This window comes from Momordica charantia (genome assembly GCF_013281855.1).
Source record: "Momordica charantia cultivar OHB3-1 chromosome 8 unlocalized genomic scaffold, Mcharantia_2.0 BLBB01000008.1, whole genome shotgun sequence".
Taxonomy (NCBI): Eukaryota; Viridiplantae; Streptophyta; class Magnoliopsida; order Cucurbitales; family Cucurbitaceae; genus Momordica; species Momordica charantia.
The window spans coordinates 11,207,759-11,233,025 of record NW_028275166.1 but is presented as its reverse complement, the minus strand read 5'-3'; the positions used below and the strand labels follow the sequence as shown (position 1 = coordinate 11,233,025).

The 25,267-nt window shown below is 38.1% G+C and overlaps 3 protein-coding genes across 3 annotated transcripts; 1 reads left to right on the top strand and 2 right to left on the bottom strand.

Moving 5' to 3' along the window:
* Positions 1-710: 710 nt before the first annotated feature.
* Positions 711-21,809, top strand: LOC111019938 (zinc finger (CCCH-type) family protein / RNA recognition motif (RRM)-containing protein). Its single transcript, XM_022296457.2, has 6 exons — positions 711-883; positions 1,034-1,076; positions 1,439-2,291; positions 2,867-4,063; positions 4,375-4,701; positions 21,140-21,809. Exons 3-6 carry the CDS (start codon positions 1,512-1,514, stop codon positions 21,536-21,538), a joined length of 2,703 nt encoding a protein of 900 aa, XP_022152149.1. The 5' UTR covers positions 711-883; positions 1,034-1,076; positions 1,439-1,511; the 3' UTR covers positions 21,539-21,809.
* LOC148209504 (uncharacterized) lies at positions 4,711-7,247 on the bottom strand. The gene is made up of 2 exons (XM_088127302.1): positions 7,119-7,247; positions 4,711-7,033 (listed from the first exon to the last, which is right to left on the bottom strand). The coding sequence occupies exons 1-2, from the start codon at positions 7,245-7,247 to the stop codon at positions 6,563-6,565; spliced, it is 600 nt and encodes a 199-aa protein (XP_087983428.1). The 3' UTR covers positions 4,711-6,562.
* Positions 7,311-8,596, bottom strand: LOC148209503 (uncharacterized). The gene has a single exon (XM_088127301.1). It carries the CDS (start codon positions 8,574-8,576, stop codon positions 7,311-7,313), a length of 1,266 nt encoding a protein of 421 aa, XP_087983427.1. The 5' UTR covers positions 8,577-8,596.
* Positions 21,810-25,267: the final 3,458 nt, after the last annotated feature.

Below are 25,267 nucleotides of genomic sequence, written 5' to 3'. Positions count from 1 at the left end.
TACATTTTATTAGAAATGAATTATGAAAAAACAAGCAACGAAGATATATTTTTCTTACCCATTTTATTATGTTAGAAGAATATAAGAATGGTTAGTGCGATTTTTTCTGCCTTTTTTTTCAGATTTTCTATTTGATTTATTAAACATTTAAAAATTGGTAAATAAAAAAAAATATTTTTATTACACGTTTGATTTATTAAACTTTTAGTTGTTTTTTTTATATTAAATAAAAATATCAATAGATGTACAACACATGTCTTGATTAGAAATTACATCAAAATTAAACTAAACATAAATTTAGTCTTTCTATAATAAATACCTTTTAAAAATATATCCTATCGATAAGAAATGTCCCAATTAATTACCTTAAGATTAGTCTACTAAAAATAAAAAATAAAATTAGCATAATAAAAAAGATAATTTAGAAAGAAAATAATTTCAATTTCAATTAAACCAGAAGTCTAGATCCAAAAATTTTCACAAATGTGGATATTTGTGAAATATCCACGTGAAAAAAACTACAATTTCTGCACAATTAACGAGTAACGGGACAGCTTGCTCAGATTTTGGGCCTGGCCCATGTTTACGGCCCATTTAATCGCAAATAGCAGGCGCCAGGATGGGGCGAATATACAATTAGCAAAATTATATGGGAGGAAAATATAATTTTGTTAATCTTCATTTCCCATTTCGTGATTTTCGTAATTCTATTTGGTGTGGTACCATCGTCGTCTTCTCTCTCTCTCTGTCTCTCTCCCCTCTCGGTCTAGAATCCTGTTTGCTGTTCACAACTCCGAAGGCGCCATCCGAACTCAGGGTTGCAGAAACCCTCACGTTTCTCTCCCTGGACCTCCGCCGAATCGTCACCGCCGGCCGTTTCATCGTAAGCTTCTCTCCTTTGCCTCCTTTCGAGTCCGGACGATCTTGTGTTTTCCGTCGGCTCTATTCCGCTTCAAATGCCCTTCGTTTTCTCACCTTAGCTTTGTTCTCCGCTAATTCTTGGGGGCGAATTTCCATGTCTGACTAATTGAAGCGTTTGGAGGCGATCTCTTGATCAATTCTTCCACGAATATTCGGTAACTCCTTCGTTTGTCGTTTCTTTACTGTTTTTGTGTTTCCTAGTTTCGGGGACTTCGTTTTTGTTACGCCTGGAAAATTTTGAACTGTTGTGTTTTTGGCTTCATTAGTTCGCCGGTGAACTGATGGATTTTTGGGATTTTCGGGCTGAATTCGATGCTGGGTAATTTGAACTATGCTGTTCAGCTGTTAACTAGTGTGCTTCGTATTTCATTAGGGAACGGATAATTGATGAATGCGGCTAGATTGATTTCTTTTGTATTTGGTGCGATGGTTTTTAGTCTATTGCTCTATTTGTTGTTCCCGTCGTTTAAGCCTAATTGATTTTTTTTTTTTTTTTTGTCTTTCTTTGTTCCATTAGGTTACAATAACTCCATAGTGATTCGTGTCCTGGACAGCAATACGTGATCGTTCTGGTTATTGCTGGGAGTCAAATGGAACTGAAAGTTTCATATCCTAAGCCTGGCATTTCTTCCTCTGATTATGTTAGTGATCCTGAGGAAAAGGATATTAGTGATGACGAAGATGATGATCGCAACCATAAGCATCGGAGGCGGGAGACACGCTCTCAATCTTTGGAAAGAGACACTCGTGAACATGTCTTGAGGCCATATGGAAAGCGTAATAAACCTTTTGAAAATGGACGTAGTTTTAGGGAAAATGAATCTCAAGCAAGTGAAGCTTGGAAATCGTTTAATACTCCCAATTTCGAGAAAGACATCCCTGGGAAGTTTGATAAAAGACGCTTGGGTGCAGTGCCAGGTCCTCGTTTGACTGGGGATTTCAATCAAAGGATAAGGGCAAACCAGACATTTTCTGGTGACCTAAGTGCTGGTAGGGGAAGAGGAAGGGAGCCTGGCACTTGGAACCAGTTTGATTCAAGGTTTAGTCCTGTTGATATTGCTTCCCAAATTGTTCACCATGGGTCTTTTCCTCCTAGTCTATTTGCCGGACGGGGTTTACCAAATGTTTCTACTGCACAAACTGCACCATGGAATGCATTTGGATTACTACCAGGAATGCCGAATAACGGGCTTGAAACGATCCACTCCATTGGTTTGCAGGGAACACTTAGGCCTCCAATCAATCCTCCTCTAAATATAGGAATACCTCGCCAAAGATGTAGAGATTTTGAGGAACGTGGATTCTGTCTTAGAGGTGACATGTGTCCAATGGAGCATGGTATTAATCGCATCGTAGTTGAAGATGTCCAGGTATGTCTGTTGCACACTGTACTGTATTTGACTGTGCTTGACACATGATTAAAAGAAACGAGTAATTTGTTTGGCCACTCGTATAAACACCATCCGTGTTATATTACATCTTTTAAGTATAATTTTTAACATCTTGATTATATACTTTCATTTTTTTTCCTTAAATTATATAAAACATAAATTAAGGAGGTTCTGGCTATATCTCTCCAAGGTATCGCCAATTATTGGAAGAATTGGTTATGGTGTTCTTAGATTTCAAGGTTGCTTCTTATTTATCTTTTTTTTTTAAAAAACTTCAAAAATTACATAAGAAAATTTGTTAAAACTAACCAAATATTATGTTAGATCTAGAAATTGCTTGATAGCAAATGGAAAATATAAGAAATATAATTTCCTTTCCATTTACATTTATTTTTCAGTAGAACCTTATTGTAGATCGTGCATTATAAATAATCTTACCGGTCAGCTTTTGGGTTGTTTCTGGCCTATGTTTTACCTGAAAATAATTTTCTCTCTGCTTTTGGATGTATAATTGTATATCTAGTTCTAATGAATTTTATGTCTTTCATTTGCAGAGTCTTTCTCAATTTAACCTTCCTCTGTCACTTCCAAATGCACACCTAATGGGGAAAGCTACTGGATCTTTGCCAGCAGTTAGCACATCGTCCACGTCAGTAATGAGTGGCAAAGGATTGCTTGGAAAAAATAGCAAGCCTGGTGTAGGAGATGATTCATTGGGCTTTGGTGCATATTCAGGTTCTGGTTGTGCAGCTGAGGCTGACTTGTATGATCCTGACCAACCTCTATGGAACAACAATTGTCCTGAGAAATCAAATGCACTCTCAGCAATGCATTCATCAAAGATCGATGAAGTTGAATCCTTGATGGGTGATGATCCTTCTGATCGGAATCAGGTTAGGAAATGTGATGCTGCTGATAACGGATGCACAAGTAGAACAACTGCAGCTAGTGGTTCACAGGTTACTAGTTCGTCTATCTGGGGTAGAGTTGGGTCAAGAAATAGACAGGATGCAAAAGGGAAAGTTGATCCAGTTGTAAGTTCCTCTGGTTGTCTTGAAAATGAAGTGAAGGAACACAATGAGGTACTAACTAGTGTTCAAGGAAATTCCCATCAACAAAAGCACATGGTTCAGGATGATGCTCACACTAAAGCACAGAGTGATACCATGCGTACAATGCGGAAGCCATCTCAAAAAGCAACGCGTACTCTATTTGTCAATGGTATTCCGCAACAGAGCAACAAAACAGAGACCCTTCTTTCTCATTTTAAAAAATATGGGGAAGTCATTGACATTTATATTCCAGCCAATAGTCAACGGGCTTTCGTTCAGTTCTCAAAAAGGGAAGAGGCAGAAGCAGCTCTGAAGTCACCTGATGCTGTTATGGGCAATCGTTTTATCAAGCTATGGTGGGCTAATCGTGACAGCATTCCAGATGATGGTGTAGGCAGTAATAATGGTATTCATGTACCTCCACGGCATATTGCAGCTGCTTCACTTCCGTCTCTTGCTATCAAAGGAAAGAACACTGGCCAGGTTCCCACTTCAAAGGTCAGCATTCCCCATTCATTGGATTCTTCTTTAGCTGCCGTGGATCACTCTCATGCTTTCAATAGCCCCAAGGTTTCTTCTCCTTTGCAAAAGAAACTAGAGAATTTGGAACAGTTAAAGGAGGAACTCCGAAAGAAGCAAGAAATGCTAGCCATGAAACGGAATGACTTTAGGCGACAGTTAGACAAACTTGAAAAACAGGTGAAGTTCTAGCCCTTTATAAGTTTCAGTTCTCGTACATGTTTGACCTGAAGACTATTTTTATTAAGACATGGCCATGGCCTCTACTCTTGGAGGAATAAGAGAAGGTTAAAATGAAAACCCACTCCAGCCAGGAAATTAGAATTTAGAGCCTTCATATCATGTCATCTCTATTTAATTACCCCTCAATTCTTGGCTTTAACCTCCATGTACTGATACCTTGTTGTAAAAGTGCAATACTAGTCTCATGTGTTACTACTGCAAGCCAATCTACCGTTTCTTTTATTTTCTCATCTTGTTCTCAATTACAGACCACAGGAAACAAAGCTGAAGCAGTCATTGGGTTCTCTGCAAAGCGGCTTAAAGTGGGAGTAGAAGCTGATGTTACTAAACTTGTTACTCCAAAGGCCAGCGATTCTGGTATTGCTTCAGCATCACCACATACTGAGGTTAATGGGGAGAATGTTGAGTGCCCTTACCCTGAGCCAACTACATCTACCGCACAACAGGAATCCTCAAAGTTTGGGCTTGTTCATCCATTGGCATCTAAATCAGCTTTTGACATTGATACAAAGAAATTGGACAGCTGTGCTACTGGATTTAGAATTGTTCCTCCTTTACCAGCTGAATTTACCAATGTATGTCCTACTATCCCTCTATATCAAGACCATTTCATTACAGTTTAATTGGCACAATTTCTGGAATCTATGATGATGCTATAGATATTGTCTTTTGAATGTTGTGTTGGGTAGCTTAACAACTTGAGGTATCTACCGTTGTCTCTAGATTTGGTCAGAGGACAGTATTATCTGTAAATTGGTTTGCCTTTTAAGGATGTTACGAAAGGTGAGATCCCTGAGTTGCAGCAGAGGACTATCCAGATAAATTAATAAATAATAAGGAATGTGATTGATATTCATTTTTTATTTCAAGTAGTTAGTTGTAGTTCAACGGAAAATTATGTAAAGCTTGGATGCTCTTTTTATTCGTTTGTCCAATGTGATCAAATAGGTGAAATCCTGCCCCTCTTCCCAAGAACTTTCAGCACCCTTAAAACCCCCCTTCTTTCCAACCATACATCACTGGGTAATTTAGGTTGTTCTTGGAAATATAACGGAATATTAAGATTGTGGGGGCGAAGGAGACATTTCCATGATTATTGGAAAAATGAGAATCACAATTTACAAGTGTAGGCTGAGTTGTCCAGATTCCAGTTCATTCTATTAGATGACTAGTTTGACCTATGAGTTGTCCAAATTAAGCACCGACGAAGAGTTAAAATAAGAAAGACAATTCTCATAGACTGAATTGAACTCCTCTCCATGCAAGGAACATCATTAACAAGGAAAAAGGATAATGGAAAGAAGCCAACCTCAAACTAGAAAATGCCAAATAGCTCTAAAGTGAACCAAAAATTGAACAAGTGGCAGAAAAGAAAATTTCCAAACCAAGAAACCAACTGCAGAAGGGCCAGGGGAGAATCTTGAATGACCTTGAAGCCAAAACCTCTTAAAAACCAACAACCATCATCCAAGTCTCATTTCCAGCACAGTTTCTTCAACTCCAACTGTCATTGAGTGAGGTGGTTTCAGAACTAGGTAGTTGATGAACTCTATGGATAGCCATTTCCAAACAAATGCACAAGACCTCCCTACTTCTACTGGAATCAGATTTTGTTGTCATCACACGTTTTTAAAGATCAGAAATTCAACTTTCTCTGTGCATTTACCATAAGTATCCAAGGACTACTGATTTGTATCTTGATGGTGGCAAGTGAGCCACAAAGGCCAAATTCCTCACCCCAAATTGCCAACTTCTTACCTTGCTAGTTGTTTGCCAAGATCCACTCTCTCTATTTTATTTTTTCTTTTAAAATATTTTGTGATTGTGGATGATTGCTTTTAGTAGGCTGCTTTTAAGGGAGTTCGGATTTTGAGTTTATCAAAGGAATTTCAAGTTTCTCTTCTTTTCTTCCTCCTAAAGAGAGCAACAAGAATTGTAGACGTGTAACTTGATTAGGGTTAGTTTTCAAAATAAAGAAAAACATTATTTTGAATGCAGAAAGTTTGTTTGTAAGAATAATTATGAAAAACAGTTTTCAAAACAAAACATATAAAAATGGATCATAGTCTCTCATCTTCCCTTCCTTACTCTCTCCCCCTTGAATCCCCTGTCGACCTCCCATGGGCTATGACTACATCGAACATATTATCAGTGTTTTCGAGGCGCAAGGTGCACCGCAAGGCGACGAGTCCTTTGATCGCCTTGAGGCGAGAGGCGATACAAAGGCGACACTCGATTGAAGCGAGGCGCACCTTGATAAATAAGTAAAAATTATATATATAGTGCATAAATTACCTTAAAAAAATCAATACCAAAATAGTAAATGTCAACAAGATGCATAAAACAACCAAATTCTATAAGTTTAGTTCCAAATAAAGACAAGCAACATTAAGAAATTGTAGAGTCTGAAATAGAACAAACAGTAAATATAAGTAATCAAAACTCATCATCTTCATCTAAATCTAAATTCTCTTCATCTTGGACGTCCTCACAATCTTCCTTTTTCAATTCTTCTTCTTCTTCTTCGGTGTCATCATCATCATCACTAACCACAACTTGCACTGATTTTCGAACTCTTGAAGTTGTAGGAGCGGGAGTAGCAGGCGACTTTCCTTTAGATCTTGCATATGTTCTAGTTTGCCTTATGGGTTCTCTAACACCACTAGCCTCGGCTACATCTCCCCATGTGAGGTCGTCATCATCAAAGACCAACTCATTTTCTTCTTGACCATCTTCTTCTTCGAGTGTTCCGATCAACCATTCATTACTTTCATCAATATGATCCAAAGTAATTGGATCAAGTTGGTCTTGTAGAGTGTAGCGCTCTTTAAGTGCTTGGTTATATTTTATATAAACCAAGTCATTAAGACGCTTTTGCTCTAACCTGTTCCTCTTCTTGGAATGAATCTACAGAATTATTAACGATGTAGAGTCAAAAGTGGGTTTTTCAATCTTCAACTAACAAGGGAAAAACCAAATTATTCTCACTTACGTGTTCAAAAACACTCCAATTGCGCTCACAGCCAGAAGCGCTGCACGTTAGACTAAGGACTCTCATGGCTAACTTTCGTAAAATCGGAGCATTAACACCATAAAGAGACCACCATGCAACTGTGCACATATTAAACAAATGATTTAGAATTTTAGTAGTTCAAACTTAAATATGTCTATTATTAATTTAAAACTAAAAGTAATAAATAATGTCATTACCTGGTGTTTTAACACCCCTCGTCCTTATTGCTACATTACTCGAAAACGTGCCTTTTGCTTCATTGTACAATTCTAATTCAATTGAACATTGAACTTGATCATCGATAGATGGTATTAATCGTTCTATAACTTTGATCAGACCATCCATGACCTTAGGATCTTGCATTATTCTCTCTTTGTTGTCATAAAAAAGAGATGGATTCAAATAATATCCGGCTGCATGTAAAGGCCGATGAAGTTGACAATCCCACATTTTATCAACAATCTCCCAAATCGGTCTATACTTCGCCTCATTTCCATTAAAACCACCCTTAATAGCCTCCATTGCCCTATTCATAGCTTCGTAAATATAACCCATAGCCGGTTTATCACCATATACTAGCCTCAACACACGAACTAAAGGGCCCGATGCTTTCAAAGTATACACAACTGAATTCCAAAAAGATGGCATCATAACGGTTTCAGCTGCTCTCTTCCCCTTTGGGTCCTTCGCCCATTTAGAGGTGGTCCATTTCTCAGAAATAAACATCTTCCTCAAATTGGCTTTATTTCTGTGAATACTGGCTAGGGTTAAAAATGAAGTTGCGAAGCGAGTCACTGCTAGTCTTACCAATTCATGTTGGTTAGTAAATTCTCTCATCATGTTTAGCACGTACAAGTGGTTGTAAATAAAACCACTAAGTGCCACAGCCTTCCGAAGACACCTTTTCACCTGCTCAATCTTTCCAATATCCTCCAAAATTAAATCTAGACAATGAGCAGCGCATGGTGTCCAATATAGATGAGGTCGCTTGGCTTCTAAAAGTTTTCCAGCTAGGACATAGTTTGAGGCATTATCCGTCACAACTTGGACAACGTTTTCTTCTCCAATCTTCTCCACCATTCCATCTAAGAGTTGAAAAATCTTTTCTCCAGTTTTGATGCATGAAGATGCATCGATGGATTCCATAAACAACGTTCCAACAGATGAATGAACTAAAAAGTTGATTAGTGTCCTATCCCTCCTATCAGTCCACCCATCTGACATCAGCGAACAACCATTTCTCTTCCATTCTACCTCATGATCGCCCATAAGATTTTTTGTGTACTGTACTTCTTTTTTCAAGTACGTTACTCGAGCTTCATGATAAGAAGGAGGTATCAAACCAGGGCCAAATTGCCCCACAGCTTCTAGCATCACTTCAAAACTTCTCAAGCGAATAGTATTTAGAGGAATACCTGCTTGATATATCCAACGCATGATGAATTGCACTGTAGCATCTCTCCCCTCTTTATCATATTTTTCATTAATAGTTGATTGCTTCAACCTCTTCAATCGATTTCTATCATCAACAACTTTTCCAGGGTGTTGATAAACAAATTTATCTATTGGCCCCTTTGGTCGCGGTGGTTTTAACACTGATGGACTACAAGAGTTACTACTTCCACTTCCACTTCCTCTCCCTCTTCCACGCATACTACTCACATTATCACCTGTGTTTATTCTTGTTCGCTTGTTCATTGGGGTTGATGTTGATCTAGATCCACTACCACTACCACCAACTACTTCCATTTCATCTTCATCATCTTCTTCAATCAAAGTTAAATCTTCATATGTTGGGAGGGTATTACTCTCTTCCCTTCTTGCTTTTGTTCTTGTTTGATACTCCTTCAATTCTTCTCTCACATTAGTTGGGCATTTCAAACATGCCTTTACATTTCTATTTCCCCCAACCAAATGGTTTGTTGCTCGGCAAACTCCACCTTTGGTAATTTTTCCACAAAACACGCATTTGCACGTGTTTGTATCTTTTGGATCATCCAATATGATGTATTGCCAACCGGGATGCTTGCGTTTGTTTCCACCTTCTTCCATCCTAATATAATTCAAATTTGGAAGATAAAAAAAAAATGTAAAGGAAAGACTAAAGAGCCACTGTGAAGTGTGAAGAAAGCCAAAGATTTAGAAAAATTTTGTGTGAAATAAAAGAGAGGAAACGAAAAGGAGAAAATGAGATATAAGAAATTAAAAAAAAAAAAAAACCTACGAACTATCGCCTATCGGAGTGAGCAGCGGCGGCGGCGGGGGCAGACGGCGACGGTGGTGGTCGGAGACGGGGCAGACGGCAACGGTGGTGGTCGGAGACGGGGCCGGCGAAGACGACGGTGGTCGGAGATAGGTTGAAGATGAACTTCGAGAGGGAGGCAGAGGCAGATGGGTTTCGTTGTCGAGGAAGGGAAGGGTTTTTAAAATGTAAAACCCTTTAAAATTAAAAAAAAAAAATAATAATAAGGCGATCGCCTCCTTCATTAAAACGTAAAACCCTTTAAAATTTTAAAAAAAAATAATAATAAGACGATCGCCTCCTTGAAGGAGGCGATCGCCTTGCCTCAGGCGACAGGCGCCCAAAAGGCGAGCGCCCGATTGAAGGCGCTCGCCTGGGCACCTTGCGGGGCGCACCTGGGCGAAAACGCCTCGCCTCTCGCCTGAGGCGAGCGCCCGGGTGCGCCTCGAAAACACTGCATATTATATTATTGTAGTGGAAGAAAAAAGTCTATTGTGAAAATATTTAGATGAGACTGCCTTGTTCTAGATTGGACTACATTAAGGGGCCTGATAAACCTTCCCCTTACCCACAAGTTATGAAGAGAAGATAGATTCAAACTGTGTTCTTTGGGTGGAAAGAACATAGAAGAAAAGAGGTTTTGTAGATGTGATGGTAACACTTTCCTTAAATGGAAGCACAAGCAACAAATGAGACCCACATATGCCTTATTCCAAAGAAGGCCAATATGTCCAAGGTGAAAGACTTCAAGCCAATAAATCTGGTTACCTCCCTTTACAAAGTTTCAAAAAAAGTCCTAGCGAATAGATTGAATAAAGTTTTGCCCCTGATCGTTGATGATGCTTAGGAAACCTTTGTAGAGGGATGCCAGATCCTAGATGTTATCTTAGTGGCTTTAGAATGGCGACCTGAAGGCTAGAAAAGAAAAGGTTTTTGTTTAAGCTTGATCTCGATTTGATAATTTCATTTGTGTTTATGTTGGTGATTTATGATGTGAATTAGGCAGGGAAGGTGTCTGACAAGGTAGATTGGGACTTCTTAGATGTGGTTTTGGAAAGTAAAGATTTCTGCCAGCGGTGGAGAATGTGGATGAGGGGTTATATTTCAATGGTAAATTTTCCTGTGTTTGTAATTGGTAAAATCCTGCCCAAAAGGGGCTTAGGCAAGGGATCCCATCTCTCCTTTCCTTCTTACCATTTATGGAGACTCCCCTGATATCGAGATAAGGTTTATTAAGGGCATTAAGTTTGAGAGTAGGGCCAGTGTTTTAAAAAGCACGCCTGGGCGCACGGTGCCTCACCTTGAAAAGGTGAGGCGAAATGAAGGAGGCGTGCCTCCCTTGAAGCCATCGAAGCGCAAAGCGCTACGCTTCAGGGGCTTCTGTAAAACTATAAAAAAAAAAACCCTAATGCTTGCATTCAGGGTTTTTTTTTTTTAAATCTCAAAATGGGCCCAAAGCTCATAATCTTTTAAATTTCCAATCTTTTCCTTTTTTGGAAAAGATCTCAATGTTTCCATAATCTTTTCAATTTTCTCTCCCTCCATTTACATGAATCCCTTTAATATTCTGTGATTTCTCTCCCTTCCTTCACATGGAAGGAAATGTTTTTTCTATAACAAAATCTCCACACAAAAGCTTTCTATCTCTGTCATTTCTCAACCTCTTCTCTCTCTCTTTTTCTCTTTATAATGTTTGAACTTTGAATATTATTTGGCTTTTATATGTTATATATGTATATTTATATTTTTTTTATTTATCTTTATATATAGTGCGCCTCGTGAAAAAAAGCCCGCGCTTTTTTTTTGTGCCTCGAGCTTAGGCTCCATAAGTCTATTGCGCTTTAGTGCACCTCGAGCCTTTTAAAACACTAAGTAGGGCATTGGAAGTGACTCACCTGCAATATGTTGATGATACCTTAATTTTTTACCATAGGGAGCTTGAGGTCCCTCACAACTAGTGGTTCTTGTTAAATCTTTTATAAAACTGGTAGACTTGGCTGCAAAGAATCTTTGCCTTTTTTTTTAATTCTTTTTTATTAAAAGACAGAGACTATGTATTCAAAAGAACAAAGGAGATCATCCACCCCCAAAAGATAAAGAAATACAGCTTTCCAATCATTCACAACCATTTGAAGACTAATTACAAAAGTATTTCTTGTGGCTTGTTGTCCACCAAGAAGCTGTACGCTATACATCCATATAAAAATAATTCACTAGGGACTTCTTATCTTGAAAAGCCTACCATTCCTTTCTTTTTAAATGTGCCAAAGCAAGGTCCTAACTGCACAGTTCCAAAGCACATAAGTTTTGCCTCTCATGAGGCCTCTACAAATATTCTCCAAAAACAAATCATCTATTTCTTGAGGGAGGCACAAGAAGAAAACCAACTTCGAGCGAATGAAGGACCAAACCTTAAGAGCGAAAGGACAGTGTAGAAAGATGTGATCCACTATTGCTTCACTACTGTTGCACAGACCACACACTAAGGAGAAAGATTGCAATGTGGAAACCTTTTCTGTAATCTCTCTGTCGTGTTCACACTTCTGTAAAATAAGGACCACGAAAAAACTTTTACTTTTTTAGGAACTTTGAAATTTCATATATAAGTCACCGCTTCATTTTTATTTTTCATTATTTATTATTTATTTTTTTTGGGATAAGAAATGGAGATGTATTAATCACAGAAAAAGAGGAAACAACCTAGGGGCAAAGTGTGTAGATCACCATTCCCCAAAAAATGTGACATTTTTAGGAACTTTGAAATTTCATATATAAGTCACCACAGGAGCCTCAAATTGTAAGGAACAAAAAGGGTGATTTTGCCAAATAGCTGCCGTTGCAGTCTGCCCTCCACAACATTCTGTCCTTCCCTTGCCCAAGTTTCAAACGTGGCAACATCTTGGTGAAGGAAGCCCACCTTCTCTAAAAAAGATTTCTTTGGAGGCCAAGGTCTTAGGTATGTGAATAAACCCAGTAGTCAATGATTATGGCCCTTTTTCTGGAGGATAAGCCATAGAAATTAGGGAAGGTGATGGAGAGAGGAAAGGGTCAACTCAAGTGTCTTCCCAAAAATGCACCCTTTTCCCCTCAGGCACCTTAAAGACCAGCAAATTCAAAAGGCACTCTTTATTTTTGTCTGTATATCCATGAACGACCTCTATACGAGCCTTTAGCTACTTTAGTCATCCAACCATTTAGATCAAGGCCATAAATCGCTGCTATAACTTTGTGCCAAAGGCTATCCTCTTCATGGGCAAATCTCCATAACCATTTGGGAAGAAGAGCACAATTCCTCTGCTTCAAGGAATCAACCCCCAACCCTCCTTGCTGCTGGGGAAGCGAAGTGCACTTCCAATCAACAGGGTGGTTGGCCATCTTACGAGAATCCCCTCCCCAAATGAAGTCCCTCATTATCTTCTCCATCATCGAAAACATGGCACTAGGAGCCTTCAAAATCGAAAAGTAGTAAACAGGGAGGTTTATGAAGACCGCTGGAGCTAAAGTAAGTCTGCGTCCTTTTGAAAGCACCAAATCCCGCCACTTTTGAAGCTTAGCTCTTCGTAGTTGGATTCACGGCTGGTCTTTGTACAACAAATTTTTCGGTTATTATTAATGGAAGGCCTAGAGGCAAGATAATGGCAAAAAGGGGAATTAGACTAAGTGATCCCCTCTCTCCTTTTCTTTTTACTTTGGTGAGAGATGCATTGAGTATATTGATTCATTTTTGCCATGAGAAGAAAATCCTTAAAGGGTTTTCCTTGGGAACAGATGCTCTAGAGGTCACCCATCTCCAGTATGCTGATGATGTTTTGATTTTCAACCCTTTGTCGGCGCAAATCTTGGAAAATTGGTGGGGAGTGATCAATTTTTTTCTTGATGGCTTTGGTCTCTCACTAAATGTCTCCCAAAGAGCGGTGATAGGCATCAATTGCAACCCCTAAAAGACTGGTTTCTAGGTTTCCTCCTTTGGTTGCAAAGTAGAAACCTTTCCCTTTTCCTACTTGGGCTTTCCCTTGGTGGAAACCATAGGCTCATAAGTTTTTGGGATCCTTTAATGGACAAAAGGCACAAAAGAATTCAAAATTGGAGACCCTGATATTGTCCAAGGGAGGAAGGCTCACACTAGCAATATTATTTTTCGATCCTCAAAGCCCCGACAGCAGTGATGAAGGCCATGGAAAAATTGATAAGGGATTTCATATGGGATGGGGGTTCTCACAGACCGATAGGGAATCTGGTCCAATAGTCCTGGGCAGCCTTACCAAGCAATCTAGGAGGGCTAGGTGTGGGTTCTCAACCTCAGGAACAAAGCTCTCCTAATGAAGTGGCTGGGGCGCATTGCTATGGAAGAAACAAGTTTGTGGAGGTGGGTGATTTTAGCCATTTATGGAGTTTCCCCCTTTGGTTGGACAATGAAGACTTGCAAAGGCTCTTCGGTTTGATGGCCGTGGATAATATAGAAGGTCATCGTAGAGCTTTTCTAAATCTCACTCTCTTCAAGGTCTCCATGGGGAACAGAGCCAAGATTCAGGGAGGGCTAGGTGTGGGTTCTCTCAACCTCAAGAACAAAGCTCTTCTAATGAAGTTGTTGTGGCACTTTGCTATGGAAGAAACAAGTTTGTGGAGGAGGGTGATTGCAGCCATTTATGGAGTTGGCCCCTTTGGTTGGACAATGAAGACTTGCAAAGGCTCTTTGATTGGAAGGCCGTGGATCGATATAGAAGGCAATCGTAGAACTTTTCCAAATCTCACTCTCTTCAAGGTCTCCACGGGGAACAGAGTCAGATTCTGGGAAGATAATTGGGTGGACTCTACCCCGCTTTCCATCTCCTTCCCCGATTTCTATGTTCTTTCCTCTAAGAAAGGGATGTCGATCACAGATTGTTGGAACTCAGAGGTCTTGACTTGGGATTTCGGTTTGAGAAGAAATTTTTTTGAAAGAGAGATTTTTAGATGGGCTCCCTTTACAGTGAAGCTTGATGGAGTGGTGCTAGGGTATGGACGAGACACATTGTGGCGGAAGGCGGATAGAAACGGAGTTTTTTCAGCCAAATTGACCTTTATGGCCCCCATGACTCCTTCTCCGAGACTGAAGTCCTCTACAACACATTTCAATTGAAATTTTTGGGTTCCCAAAAAGGTGAAGGTTTTCTGTGGTCATTGTTCTATAGAGGGGTAAACACGGCAGAGAGGCTCTAGAAAAAGCTCCCAGACTCTTTTCCCCTCAGTTTGTAGTATGTGTCTACAAGAAGCAGAAATGGTGGACCATCTTTTTCTTCACTGGCCGGTAGCTTTCAAAGTGTGGTCCCATATTGCTTCGCTTTTGGATCTTTACATTTGCCTCCCTAAGAAGATTGATGAGTTTATTAGAAGGTTTTGCAGGTGTCGCTCTTAAGGGTAAAGATTTTGTTCTTTGGAATTGTGCGGCGAGAGCCTTGATTTGGCTATCTGAAAAGAAATAAATAGTAGACTTTTTGAAGATAAAAATTTATTGGTGGATTATTTTTGTGTGAATATTCGGCATATGGCTTCTTGGTGGGCTACTATTCACAAGAAGGTTTTTTGTAATTATAGTACGGATTCGATTATACATGATTGGAAAGCGGTGATTGTATAGTTCTTAGGGGAGGGTTTTCTCTACCCTCCGGCTGTCTTTAAGGATTAGAGGGAGGACTTTCTTTAACCTTGAAGCAAGGACTTCAGCTATAATTTTGTGAAGGGAGGACACCGAGCTTATTGGCCTAAAGTATTTAACTGAGAGGGGCTTGTTCTTTTAGGGATTAAACACATATAGGTTTCGTTTGTTCACCTATTTATGATGCCTTTCTCAAAAAGTCTTGGAACACCTTTACTAGATCTGGTTTCAAGATGTTCCAAGCCTTTTTTAAGAATTTGTTGCTCATCCCATCTGTGCCAAGAGATTTTAAGTTCCCTGAATGGTCTTTCCCAACCTCACTCATAGGAGCCCAGTCATGTTCTTGAAAATAAGGTTGGAAAAGTAATTTAATCTTTCTCAATCTTACTATCATTAGATAATAAGCGTCCCTCTTGTCTTCAATCATTGAAATGACATTTCTATTTTTCCTGAGGGAAGTGCACCTACAGAAAAAAATTTGAGTTCTTGTTCCTTATTTTAGCCATGTGATTTTCTTTTTTGGGCCCACTGCCTGTTCTTTCATCAGCATATCTATCAGCTCCAGCTTAAATCTCTTATTCTCATTGATTTCCTAAGCTTTAGAAGTGCCAGCATCACGGAGATCTATGGGTGTGATCCCAATGGGTGGAAGACTGAAGGCAAATTAGGGGAAATGGGAAGGGCAGGATTTGGTTGGAGATTTCTAAACTTAGCAGTTGTTTCTTCTCTTTCACCAAATTTTTAGCTAGCAATGGCTTGGCAGCTCGCATATTTTTTTTAGGAGGACTCTGGGCAGATCAGTCTCCATTAGCCATCAAATTCCCTGGGGCTGGCAATTCGGGAGCGAACCAGATGCATTATGGCATAACGTGATTGTAAGCTTATACGGTGAATCTGAGTTGGGTTGGTCCTCGTGTATTATGAAGAATGGTTGCCTTAGAAGACCTTGGATCAACATCTCTCGGCATTGGTTGCACTTGAACAAGTTTCAACCTTCAAACTTGGTTCTGGCGAGCAAATTCTGTTTTGGGAGCATAAATGGGTTGAGGATCAGCTTCTTAGGGATAAATTCCCAAAGATTTTTAGGCTCTCACTCTTGCCTTCAGGGACAGTGGCTGATTTTTGGGATTCTCATACTTTGTCTTGGAAAATTTTTACGCGGAGGCTATTAAAAGATGACTAGATGGAAGAATTTATCTCATTATTGTCCTTGCTTCGTTCTTATTGATCCCTAGCAGTGTTCCGGTAGCAGAAAATGGTCGTTGGGCAGTTCGGGGTTATTCACTGTTGATTCAATTTGTAAGCTGGGCAGTGATATTTCTATGCCAAAAGCCTTATTCAAGGCTATTTGGAAATCCAAGAGTCCAAAAAAAGTGAGCTTCTTTACATAGATTCTTCTTTATGGGAAGGTTAATACTATTGATGTTCTTCAAAAGAAGCTTCCAAATATTAGTCTATTACCTTCAGTCTGCTCCTTTTGTTTGGCTAATGAAGAAAGTATGGCTCACATTTTCTTCTTTTGTCCCTACGCAAGACAGTGTTGGAATTTTCTGTTGGAAGAATTCTGGCATGGGTTTCTGGTAACGAGATGGCGGATAATTTTGTGCCGGTTACTTATGGGGCCTGTGGGGCCTGTTTTGAATCCCAAAGCTTCTGTTCTTTGGTTTAACGGAGTAAAGGCCCTAGTGTAAGAGACGTGGTTTGAAAGGAATTTGAGGATTTTTGAAGATAAGAGACAATCTCCTTTAGCTCGATTTGATCTTTTCAAATATAAGGCTTCGCAATGGAGTTCTCCATCTCCCTTATTTAATCATTATTCTCCTAGTTTGATGTGCTCGAATTGGAGTGTTTTTGTTGCACCTTACCAAGTTTCTTTTTCTGTATTATTTTGTTTTCTCTTTGTATTGTCCTTTTGCTTACCGTGCCTGGTGCTTTGTCCTTAGCGAACTGGGACTGTCTATATGCCTTCCCAACCAAGCAGATCATTTGCTCTTGGAGAGTCTGCAAGGGTTGGGTTTCAAGTTTTCAACAGAAAACCTAAGACCCTTTGGTTGTGCACCTTATGCGCTACCTTTTGGAGTATTTGGAAAGAAAGGAATTAAAGAATTTTGAAGGAAAGAGTGGACCAGCTGATTCTTTTGCCAAATAGTATACAACACTTGCCTTCTTGGTAGAGTGCAAACTGCAAAGGTTTCTTTTGTAGTTATAGCCTATCCATGATAATTTTTTTGTGGAAAAAAACAATTTTATTGATGAGATGAAATTACAAAAGATTGGTCCCAATGCAGGGATTACAAAAAGCTATTCCAGCTAGATAACATAGAGTAAAACCTATAATGAGCCTATCCATGATAATTAGAAATTGGAAGGCTTTCTTTTGAGTTATTTAGGCCCTTTGGCGTTCTTGCAGTTTTTGTTCTCTTGGTCCCCCTGGGAGAAAATAAAGGCCTTTTTTCTTCTCTATTTGATTTCCTCCTTTCACATCCCCCGGTCAGCAGCCAAGCAATTCCAGAAAATCATTTGCCAAGACTTAATGACTTAAATTCAGGCAGCTTTATTCTTTTTCTTCTTAACACCTTCATATCACTGGTTCAGTGGCCAAGCAATTGGAGGAAATCATCATAGGCTTTCTTTGGGAATGACCCAACAGAAGTAGTAAGAGGATCTTGTTAATTAGTAAAACGGTTATTCCCTTCCCTCACACTACCCTGTTAAAGCTTTTTTCCCTACATCTCTTCCAAAGACTAAATGACTTAAACTCAGGCAGCTTTCTTCCTCTACTTTGACTTAATGACTTAAAATTTAGGCACTCTCAGGTTGCTTCACAGCAGCCTCTATTCGTAAGATTCCCTCTTATGCTTCTATGCCTTCAGACTTATTTAAAGCTATTTGGAAGGCCAAAAGTCCAAAGAAGGTGAGTTTTTTCACTTGGATTCTTCCACGGAAGGGTTAGCACAGCAGACATTCTACAAAAGAAGCTGCCTGGTCATGTTCTTCTGCCTTGAATTTGCCCACTATGCCAATCCAACGAGGATAGCTTGGTTCACATTTTTTTCCTATGTCCTTTCGCTCTGACAGTGCTGGGAATTAATCTTTGAAGAATTTAATTTGACTTGGGTCTTTGGAAACATAGCTGCTGATAATATCCTTAAGCTTCTTGGGGCCAACCTCTAATCCTAAAGTCAACCTTCTTTGGCTCAATGCTACAAAGGCATTACTTTACAAGCTGTGGTATGAAAGGAATCTCAGCATTTTCGAAGACAAGAGACAATCTCCGGAGATGTGTTTCAATATAGCTAAGTTCAAAGTTTCTCAATTGTGTTCCTTATCATCTATTTTTAAAAGTTAGACCCCTAGTTTGATATGTTCTAATTGGAGAGTGTTTACTGTACCCTTTTAAGTTTTGTTATTTTTCTTTTCTCACTCTTTCGAGAGTTTGTATCTTTGTACATTTTGTTCCTTTTCATTATTTCAATGAGAAGTTAGTATCTTGTTAAAAAAGGAAGGAAGGCACACCATGTTAATTGCCAAAAAGGTCATTCCCCTCACACGACCCTGTTAAAGATTTTCTCCCTCAATCTCTTCCCAAGATTTAATGACTTAAACTCAGCGGCTCAGCCAGCTCTCTTCCTCTTCTTCGACTTAATGAATTAAAATTTAGGCACTCTCTTGGAATGGTCCAACAGAATAAGGAAGGCACACCTTGTTAATTATCACACTATGGAGCTCTCAACGTTGGAAACATAAAGAAGTGAAACCAAGTCCTTCTTTCCAGGTGAGTATGGAGGTACTTAAATGATAAAAGCCATCTCTGTAGAAAATTCATATAGCCAAATATAGTTAATTGACTTTGACGCTTGGCCTGCTAACAAGAACAATAGATTCAAGGGCCATATTCCACCGCAACCAACTTATGGGATTACAACTTTTGCTTCTCAAGGATGGGGAAATACCGAGCGGATGGCCCTATCACACAAGCTCTCTTTGATACCTCTTTCTCTTGGAAATTTGAAGCAAGAAGGATTCTTAAGGAAATTGAAGTGGAAGAGTTCAAGTCTCTTCTTGATATTCTAAATTCTCACTTTCTTTAAATGCTTTGGAGGATGAAATCAAGTCGATTCTTGATTCTTCAGGACTGTTTTTGGTGAAATCATTTTCAAGATCGTTAGATCGTTAGAGGTAGGTTGGTCATGAAGGATTTTCAAGTTACCTAAATAGTTATTGAAAGCTTTATGGAAAACGGGATGCCCAAAGAAGGATTTGGTAATCTCATGTGAGTGACTATTGTTCCATTAGTCCCCTTTTGGTAGGGCTGGTATACAGTTTGGTAACTTCCAACTCAAGTTTGAACCCTAGAGTGAAGAAGCCTTCTTCTAAGACAAGTTTGTTCCTTCTTATGGAGGTTGAGTCGAGGTAAGAAACCTACCTCTAACCAAATGGAACCTGGATACCTTTCAAGTTTACTGGCGTTGCTTGTGGAGGTCTTATTTGCAATGAAAAACCTCTCGAAGGACTGGATATGATGAAGTGAGCCTGAAAATCCAGAACTTCATGGGCTTCATCCATTAAAAGTCTCCTGGCTTCCATCTCCATCTAATTCTTTTAAACCAAATGAGCCACAAGGTAATAAACTTCACCCCGATTTAGCCTACTTGAGTTCTCTTTTTGTAAGAATGTATGAATTTAGGAAGGTAATCATCATGTTAATTGATCCTGGAACATTGTATTTCCTTTTCATTATTTCAACGAGAAGCTTGTATCATAACCATGTTAATTGAGATTTCTTCCTTTCGCCACATGTAACTTTAGGAAAAGGAATTACACCTTACCTATTAGCTTAGTGGTGGATATGGGGGTTTTCCAAAAAGAGGAATGCTCTAGCATTTAGATCATGTCGTCCAGCAAGTTTGTTGAGGAGCTTTTTGTCTGGTTACTTGCTGATGCTTTATATTAGTTCAAGGAGCCTGTGGTATTTTATGCCTTGGTGCAAGAGTTTGAGAAATTGGATCAGAAAATTTTCATCAATAAAATAAAAATTTGCGATAGAAGTTCCAAGTAACTGCCAATAGAAAAATACACACCGCCCAACCAAATGAACAAACGAGAAAGAACTCTCTCCAGAAGGGATTCCATGAACCTTTTTTTTTTTAACAAGATACTAACTTTTCATTGAAGATATGAAAAGGAACCAGATGTTCAACGATACGAACTCTCGAAAGAGTGAAAAGAAATGCAGAAAACTAAAAAGTAATTACAAAGGGCTAGTAAAAGCACCCCACAAAAGGGATTCCATGAACCATGAATCAACGAAAAAGCTACATCTTCAAAAGTGCAAAAAGGCTCCAAATAAGAGCAACATCCTAGAACTTCTGAACCGAGAAAGCCATCTGCAAATAAAATAAGAAAAACCAAACCAGAAAAAGACCAATGAAGGGACTACATTGAAGCCTAAACACTTTTTGTAACCACAGATACCTTAACCCTAACCTTATCCCACTAAAAGAAAACAAAGGCTTCACAACTACTGCTTCTTCTTCGAGGCTTTCTTATACTTCAATGCTTTTTTTTTCTTTTTTCTTTTTTTTCCTATTTTCTTTCCATTTTGATGTCAGACCATAAGTGAGAAAAAGGCCTGATTAAATTTGGGGAGATATTTCGGTTGAGACTTCCCATTTGAGTGGTCGTACAATTTTGAAGCTCAAGTCTAAAGAAGGTAAAGGTCCTTGTTGGACGTGATGCCTTTGGTGGCAGGATTAGGGGAATCCTCCTTGTTCTTCTCGATTCGGTGCTATTTGTGGCTGAAACTAAATGTCCTAGAGAATCAAATAATCTCTATTCCATTCACTAAAGGATATATGTAGATAAGTATAAGGTTGACTTCAAGTAAAGAATGTAAAAGGATAAAATGATTACAATAATACAAAATATAATATGCGTACGAGCCGTGTAGAAGTCTTGTTAACCAATGCAATCAATCAAGGATACATCACCTCTGATAAGAATGTCTTTGTTGAAGATTTTTTTCAACTGCCTTCATTTTGTTCTTTTCTTGATTTTTTGGTTGAACTTTGCATTTGGGCCATCTTTAACCTAAAGCTAATTTAATGTTATCATTTGTTGTAGGTGGATGTGGTCAAGGAACATTTCTCGTCGTTTGGTGATGTTTGTACTGTCGAACTAGTTTCGGAAGATGACAACCGCGTATCAAATGCATCAAATAACTGCTCAGCTAATGTCACTTTTTTAACTCGTCATTCAGCTGAAAGGGCATTCGAAGATGGTAAATGCTGGCAAGGTCAGGATTTGAAATTTATATGGCTGTCTTCTAGTGGCAAAAACCCCGACGGCGCTTCTCCAGAGGCATCTCGAGATGCAGACATGGAGCCTGAAAGCGAAGCAGAAAGCATTGTTTTCAAGGAAACCCCAAGAGACGAAGAAGAATCCGAGAATTCAACACGAGACAATGATGTCGAGCCTTCGGAAACAGGTAAAGTTTCACCAGTGATAGAAAGCGAGACATGATTGAAGCATTTTTACGATTAGGAGGCGTTTTTTTTGGGAGCATTTTTCATGCCGAGTTAAAATGTAAAATTAATGGAGGTTTTTTTTTCTTCCCTTTTTTTATTATTTAGTTCAGGGAAAAACTGGCTTAGCAAATGTGAAAATTTGTTTTTCATTTCCAACCCCCCTCTTACTGCATTCATGTATAAAGAAAAGGAGTCTCTGATTCCCAACTTCTACCAAAGATATTGATTGAAATAGTTGATTGAATCAAATATTATTTTTTAGGTTAGTTTTTAGGAGCAGACATGAAATTAGTTTTATAATTACTTTTGTATTCAATCTCCAACCCAATTTCAGAGTCTTGATGTAACTATTACAATAGCAATCCCATTTTTTTCCTCCCTATAACTTGTGGGGCTAAGAACCAAAAGAGGGTTTGGCTTGCAATTTTTGCAATTTTGTGTGGTGTAAAATTTAAAAAGTTCAATTTATATTTGACATTTAAGTTTGTATGTATGGTTATGAGTTATATAAATTCATGTTATCTAAATTTAGACTTGGAAAGGCCCATTCAAGTATAACTTGAATAACTCAGTAAGTCGACTTGAACGTAGTTCAAATGGTTATCTTCGATCGTTAGTCTTTTGTTGCCATAATTTGATTCTCAACGGCTACCATTGAGCTTCAATTAGTATTTTGTTTCTATACTATTCACTCGGGATTTTTGGTCCAACACTTTCAAAGAAACCATTCCACTTTCATTTTTTGTTTTCTTGTTTATTTTAGTTTATGTATTTTCATAGTTCATATATTTTAAAAACGACCCTTTTGGTCTCCATTTGTAAAATTCTAACATAAATTTTACACAACAGGATCTTTTAATACCCATTTATAGTGAATGTAGTGTATTAAAATTGTAATATAAAGACAACATGATCTTTTAATACCCATTTATATTGAATGAAGTACTGTATTAAAATTGTAATATAAAGAAATGTGATAGAGGTGAAAATGAAGAAATTACAATGAAAATTGTAATATAAAGAAATGTGATAGAGGTGAAAATGAAGAAATTACAATGGTCACTTTAAAATGTATAGAAATCAAAATGAACAAGGTATGAGAAATAAAATAATATTTAAAGCAAAAAATAAATAAACATTAGACTTGAAAATTACCTTTCTTTTATTTCCTTTTTTTGAAAAGGATTTTATTTCCCTTCATTGTAGACAGATAAACTAAATAATGTTTTTATAGACCTAAAATTTTATAATTCATTCATAGAAGTTCATCACATTTAAAATTTTCAATTTCAGGCTTTAAAATCCTTTATTTTTTATGGGAGCTGTTACCCAAAATATGATTTAACTGATACAATTTTGTTAAAAAAAAATGGTAATCCTCTGTTTAAAAAAAAATAAGAAATTAATGTAAGATCCATTAAAAATTAGTGCAGAGATGTACTAGTTTCATTGTTAGTATTTCAACATTTTGAGCGGCAGTTTGTTTCGTGGAAATCTAAGATTCCCATTAGATGGGGATCTAGATTCTTCAGTGGTGGAGTGTTCATAGAAAAGAAGGCGTCGCCAAACGAATGACAGATTTGGATGGAGTCTCACTTTGATGCTGGGGAGATCCATAGATCTGTATAGAGTCCCGCTCATATATCTCGAGGAAGAGTACGAGCGCTAGCGCTAGCTCGCTACGGCTTACGCAGTTGATTGGATCAGATTACCCAAAGGGCTCAAATTCCGATCAACAAGTTGGAGGTATGGCTGAGTGGCTAAAGGCATTGGTTTGCTAAATCGACATACAAGAAGATTGTATCATGGGTTCGAATCCCATTTCAAAAAACCTTTTAAAAGTTTGTGGAATGCTCAAATGACCCACCTCTTTTAAATGTGTCCAAATGACCCATTGGAATATTTAATTAATTTTAAAATGTAGCAAAATTACAGTACTACCCTTTTGTTCAGAAAACAAAACCATTTGCTTTACCTTTCCCCCTTCCTCGTCTTTTTCAGCCCAAATTCGTCGTCTCGATTTTTCTTCGTAGTCCCTTCGAATTTCTTCTTAATTTTTGTTTCTCTTGGCGATTGGCTTCAATTTTATGTGTGTTCAGGAGTTGAATGGTTGTTTATTTGCGTTGATTCAGTTTTTCGATGTTTAGATGAACGAATACATGTATAATATTGCATCAATTTAGGTTTTTTTCTGTTGATTTTGTTTTTCTGGTGTTCTTCTTTGTTTCGTTCCCTGTTTTTCGTTTATGTTGGAATTGAGGTCTGTGGCTGTGGGAGTTTGATTTGAAATGTTTGAAGTGGTATGGTGGGAGGTTGAAGATGAAGAAGTATTTTCAATGAAGTGGGATGGACCTCGAACGAGGTTGAAGAGATTTGAAATGTCGCTCAAGGTTTAGTAAGCCTCTGTCATTTTTCTCGGGCTCGACCTCGGGCGAGGTTGAGCCCGAGGTAATTAAAAGAGGCTGAACCTCGAGAAACCTCACTCGAACCTCGCCCGAGGTAATTGAAAGAGGCTCAACCGCGAGAAACCTCACTCGAGGTTGAGCCTCTTTCAATTACCTTGGGCTCAACCTCGCCCGAGATCGAACCCGAGAAAAATGACAAAGGCTTAGAAACCTCGAGGTTGCATCAACTTTTTCTATCACCAACCGTTGACCTCAGACGAAACCTCGCCCGGGGTTCATCGTTTCTTATGAAACTCGGTCGGGAAATCATAACTCTCGCCCGAGGTTCATAGTCAACTTTAGCAGAATCATGACGAAATACGAAACTAAATTTAAAAATGACAACATGTTTCAAAATCAAAGCAAACAAAATAGCAAAATTACTTTTCAAATGTAGTCCAATCTTAAGAAGAAATCAAAAACAGCAAAATTAAAGGCAATGGTTGTTGTGAATTAAATGATTCCCGGGCGGGAATTAATATGACCCCGACCGAGGTTTTTTCCAGCGGTGATGTCTTATAATTAAGGATATTTTGGTCATTTCATCTCCTCTGACACATCATTAATGCTTAAAGTAGGACATTTTGACACATTTAAAAATGGTGGGTCATTTGAGTATTCCATCAACTTCAATCTGACACATCATTAATGCTTAAAATAGGACATTTGGACACATTTAAAAAGGGTGGGTCATTTGAAGATTTCATAAACTTTTTTGAAGGTCATTTGAGTCAATTTCCCATATATTATAAGGGATGTTAACATGGGAGACACCTAATATGTTTCTGTTTCCAAGATTTTCATGATGAGTTTTTTAAATTTTTACCCTACATTTTTTTTATATGTTCTCTTTCATCCACTTTTAATTTTTAACTTTATATTTTAAATAAATTAAAATTATCTTTTTAGAAAAATATTAAAGTTGAAAAAAAATTTATATTTAATATTTTTTTATTATATTAATATTAATTAATTTGTTCGACAAAATACCATATAAAAATTAATATATATGGAATTAATAATAAAAAACAAACTTTTAAATTAATAAAAACAAATCTATAATTATATTAAAGTAATGTGTAAATAATATAAATATTCGTAAAGATATTTTGGAATATTATATAATTTAGAATATTCCCAATAATAAATCCTACAAAAACAAACATCGCAATCTAAATATTTCCAAACATCCTTATAAATTTCCATACAAAATAAATGTGGCTGTCTAAAGATGCTAGACGTCTGAAATATCTGAAGATGTCGGACATCTAGATTCCAAA

Coding starts and splice junctions, on each gene's coding strand:
- LOC111019938 (XM_022296457.2), top strand. CDS start 1,512: ATGGAACTGAAAGTTTCATATCCTAAGCCTGGCATTTCTTCCTCTGAT. Junction 2,292..2,866: donor TCGTAGTTGAAGATGTCCAG/GTATGTCTGTTG, acceptor TTTCATTTGCAG/AGTCTTTCTCAATTTAACCT. Junction 4,064..4,374: donor TAGACAAACTTGAAAAACAG/GTGAAGTTCTAG, acceptor TCTCAATTACAG/ACCACAGGAAACAAAGCTGA.
- LOC148209504 (XM_088127302.1), bottom strand. CDS start 7,247: ATGTGCACAGTTGCATGGTGGTCTCTTTATGGTGTTAATGCTCCGATT. Junction 7,034..7,118: donor ATTGGAGTGTTTTTGAACAC/GTAAGTGAGAAT, acceptor ATAATTCTGTAG/ATTCATTCCAAGAAGAGGAA.
- LOC148209503 (XM_088127301.1), bottom strand. CDS start 8,576: ATGCGTTGGATATATCAAGCAGGTATTCCTCTAAATACTATTCGCTTG.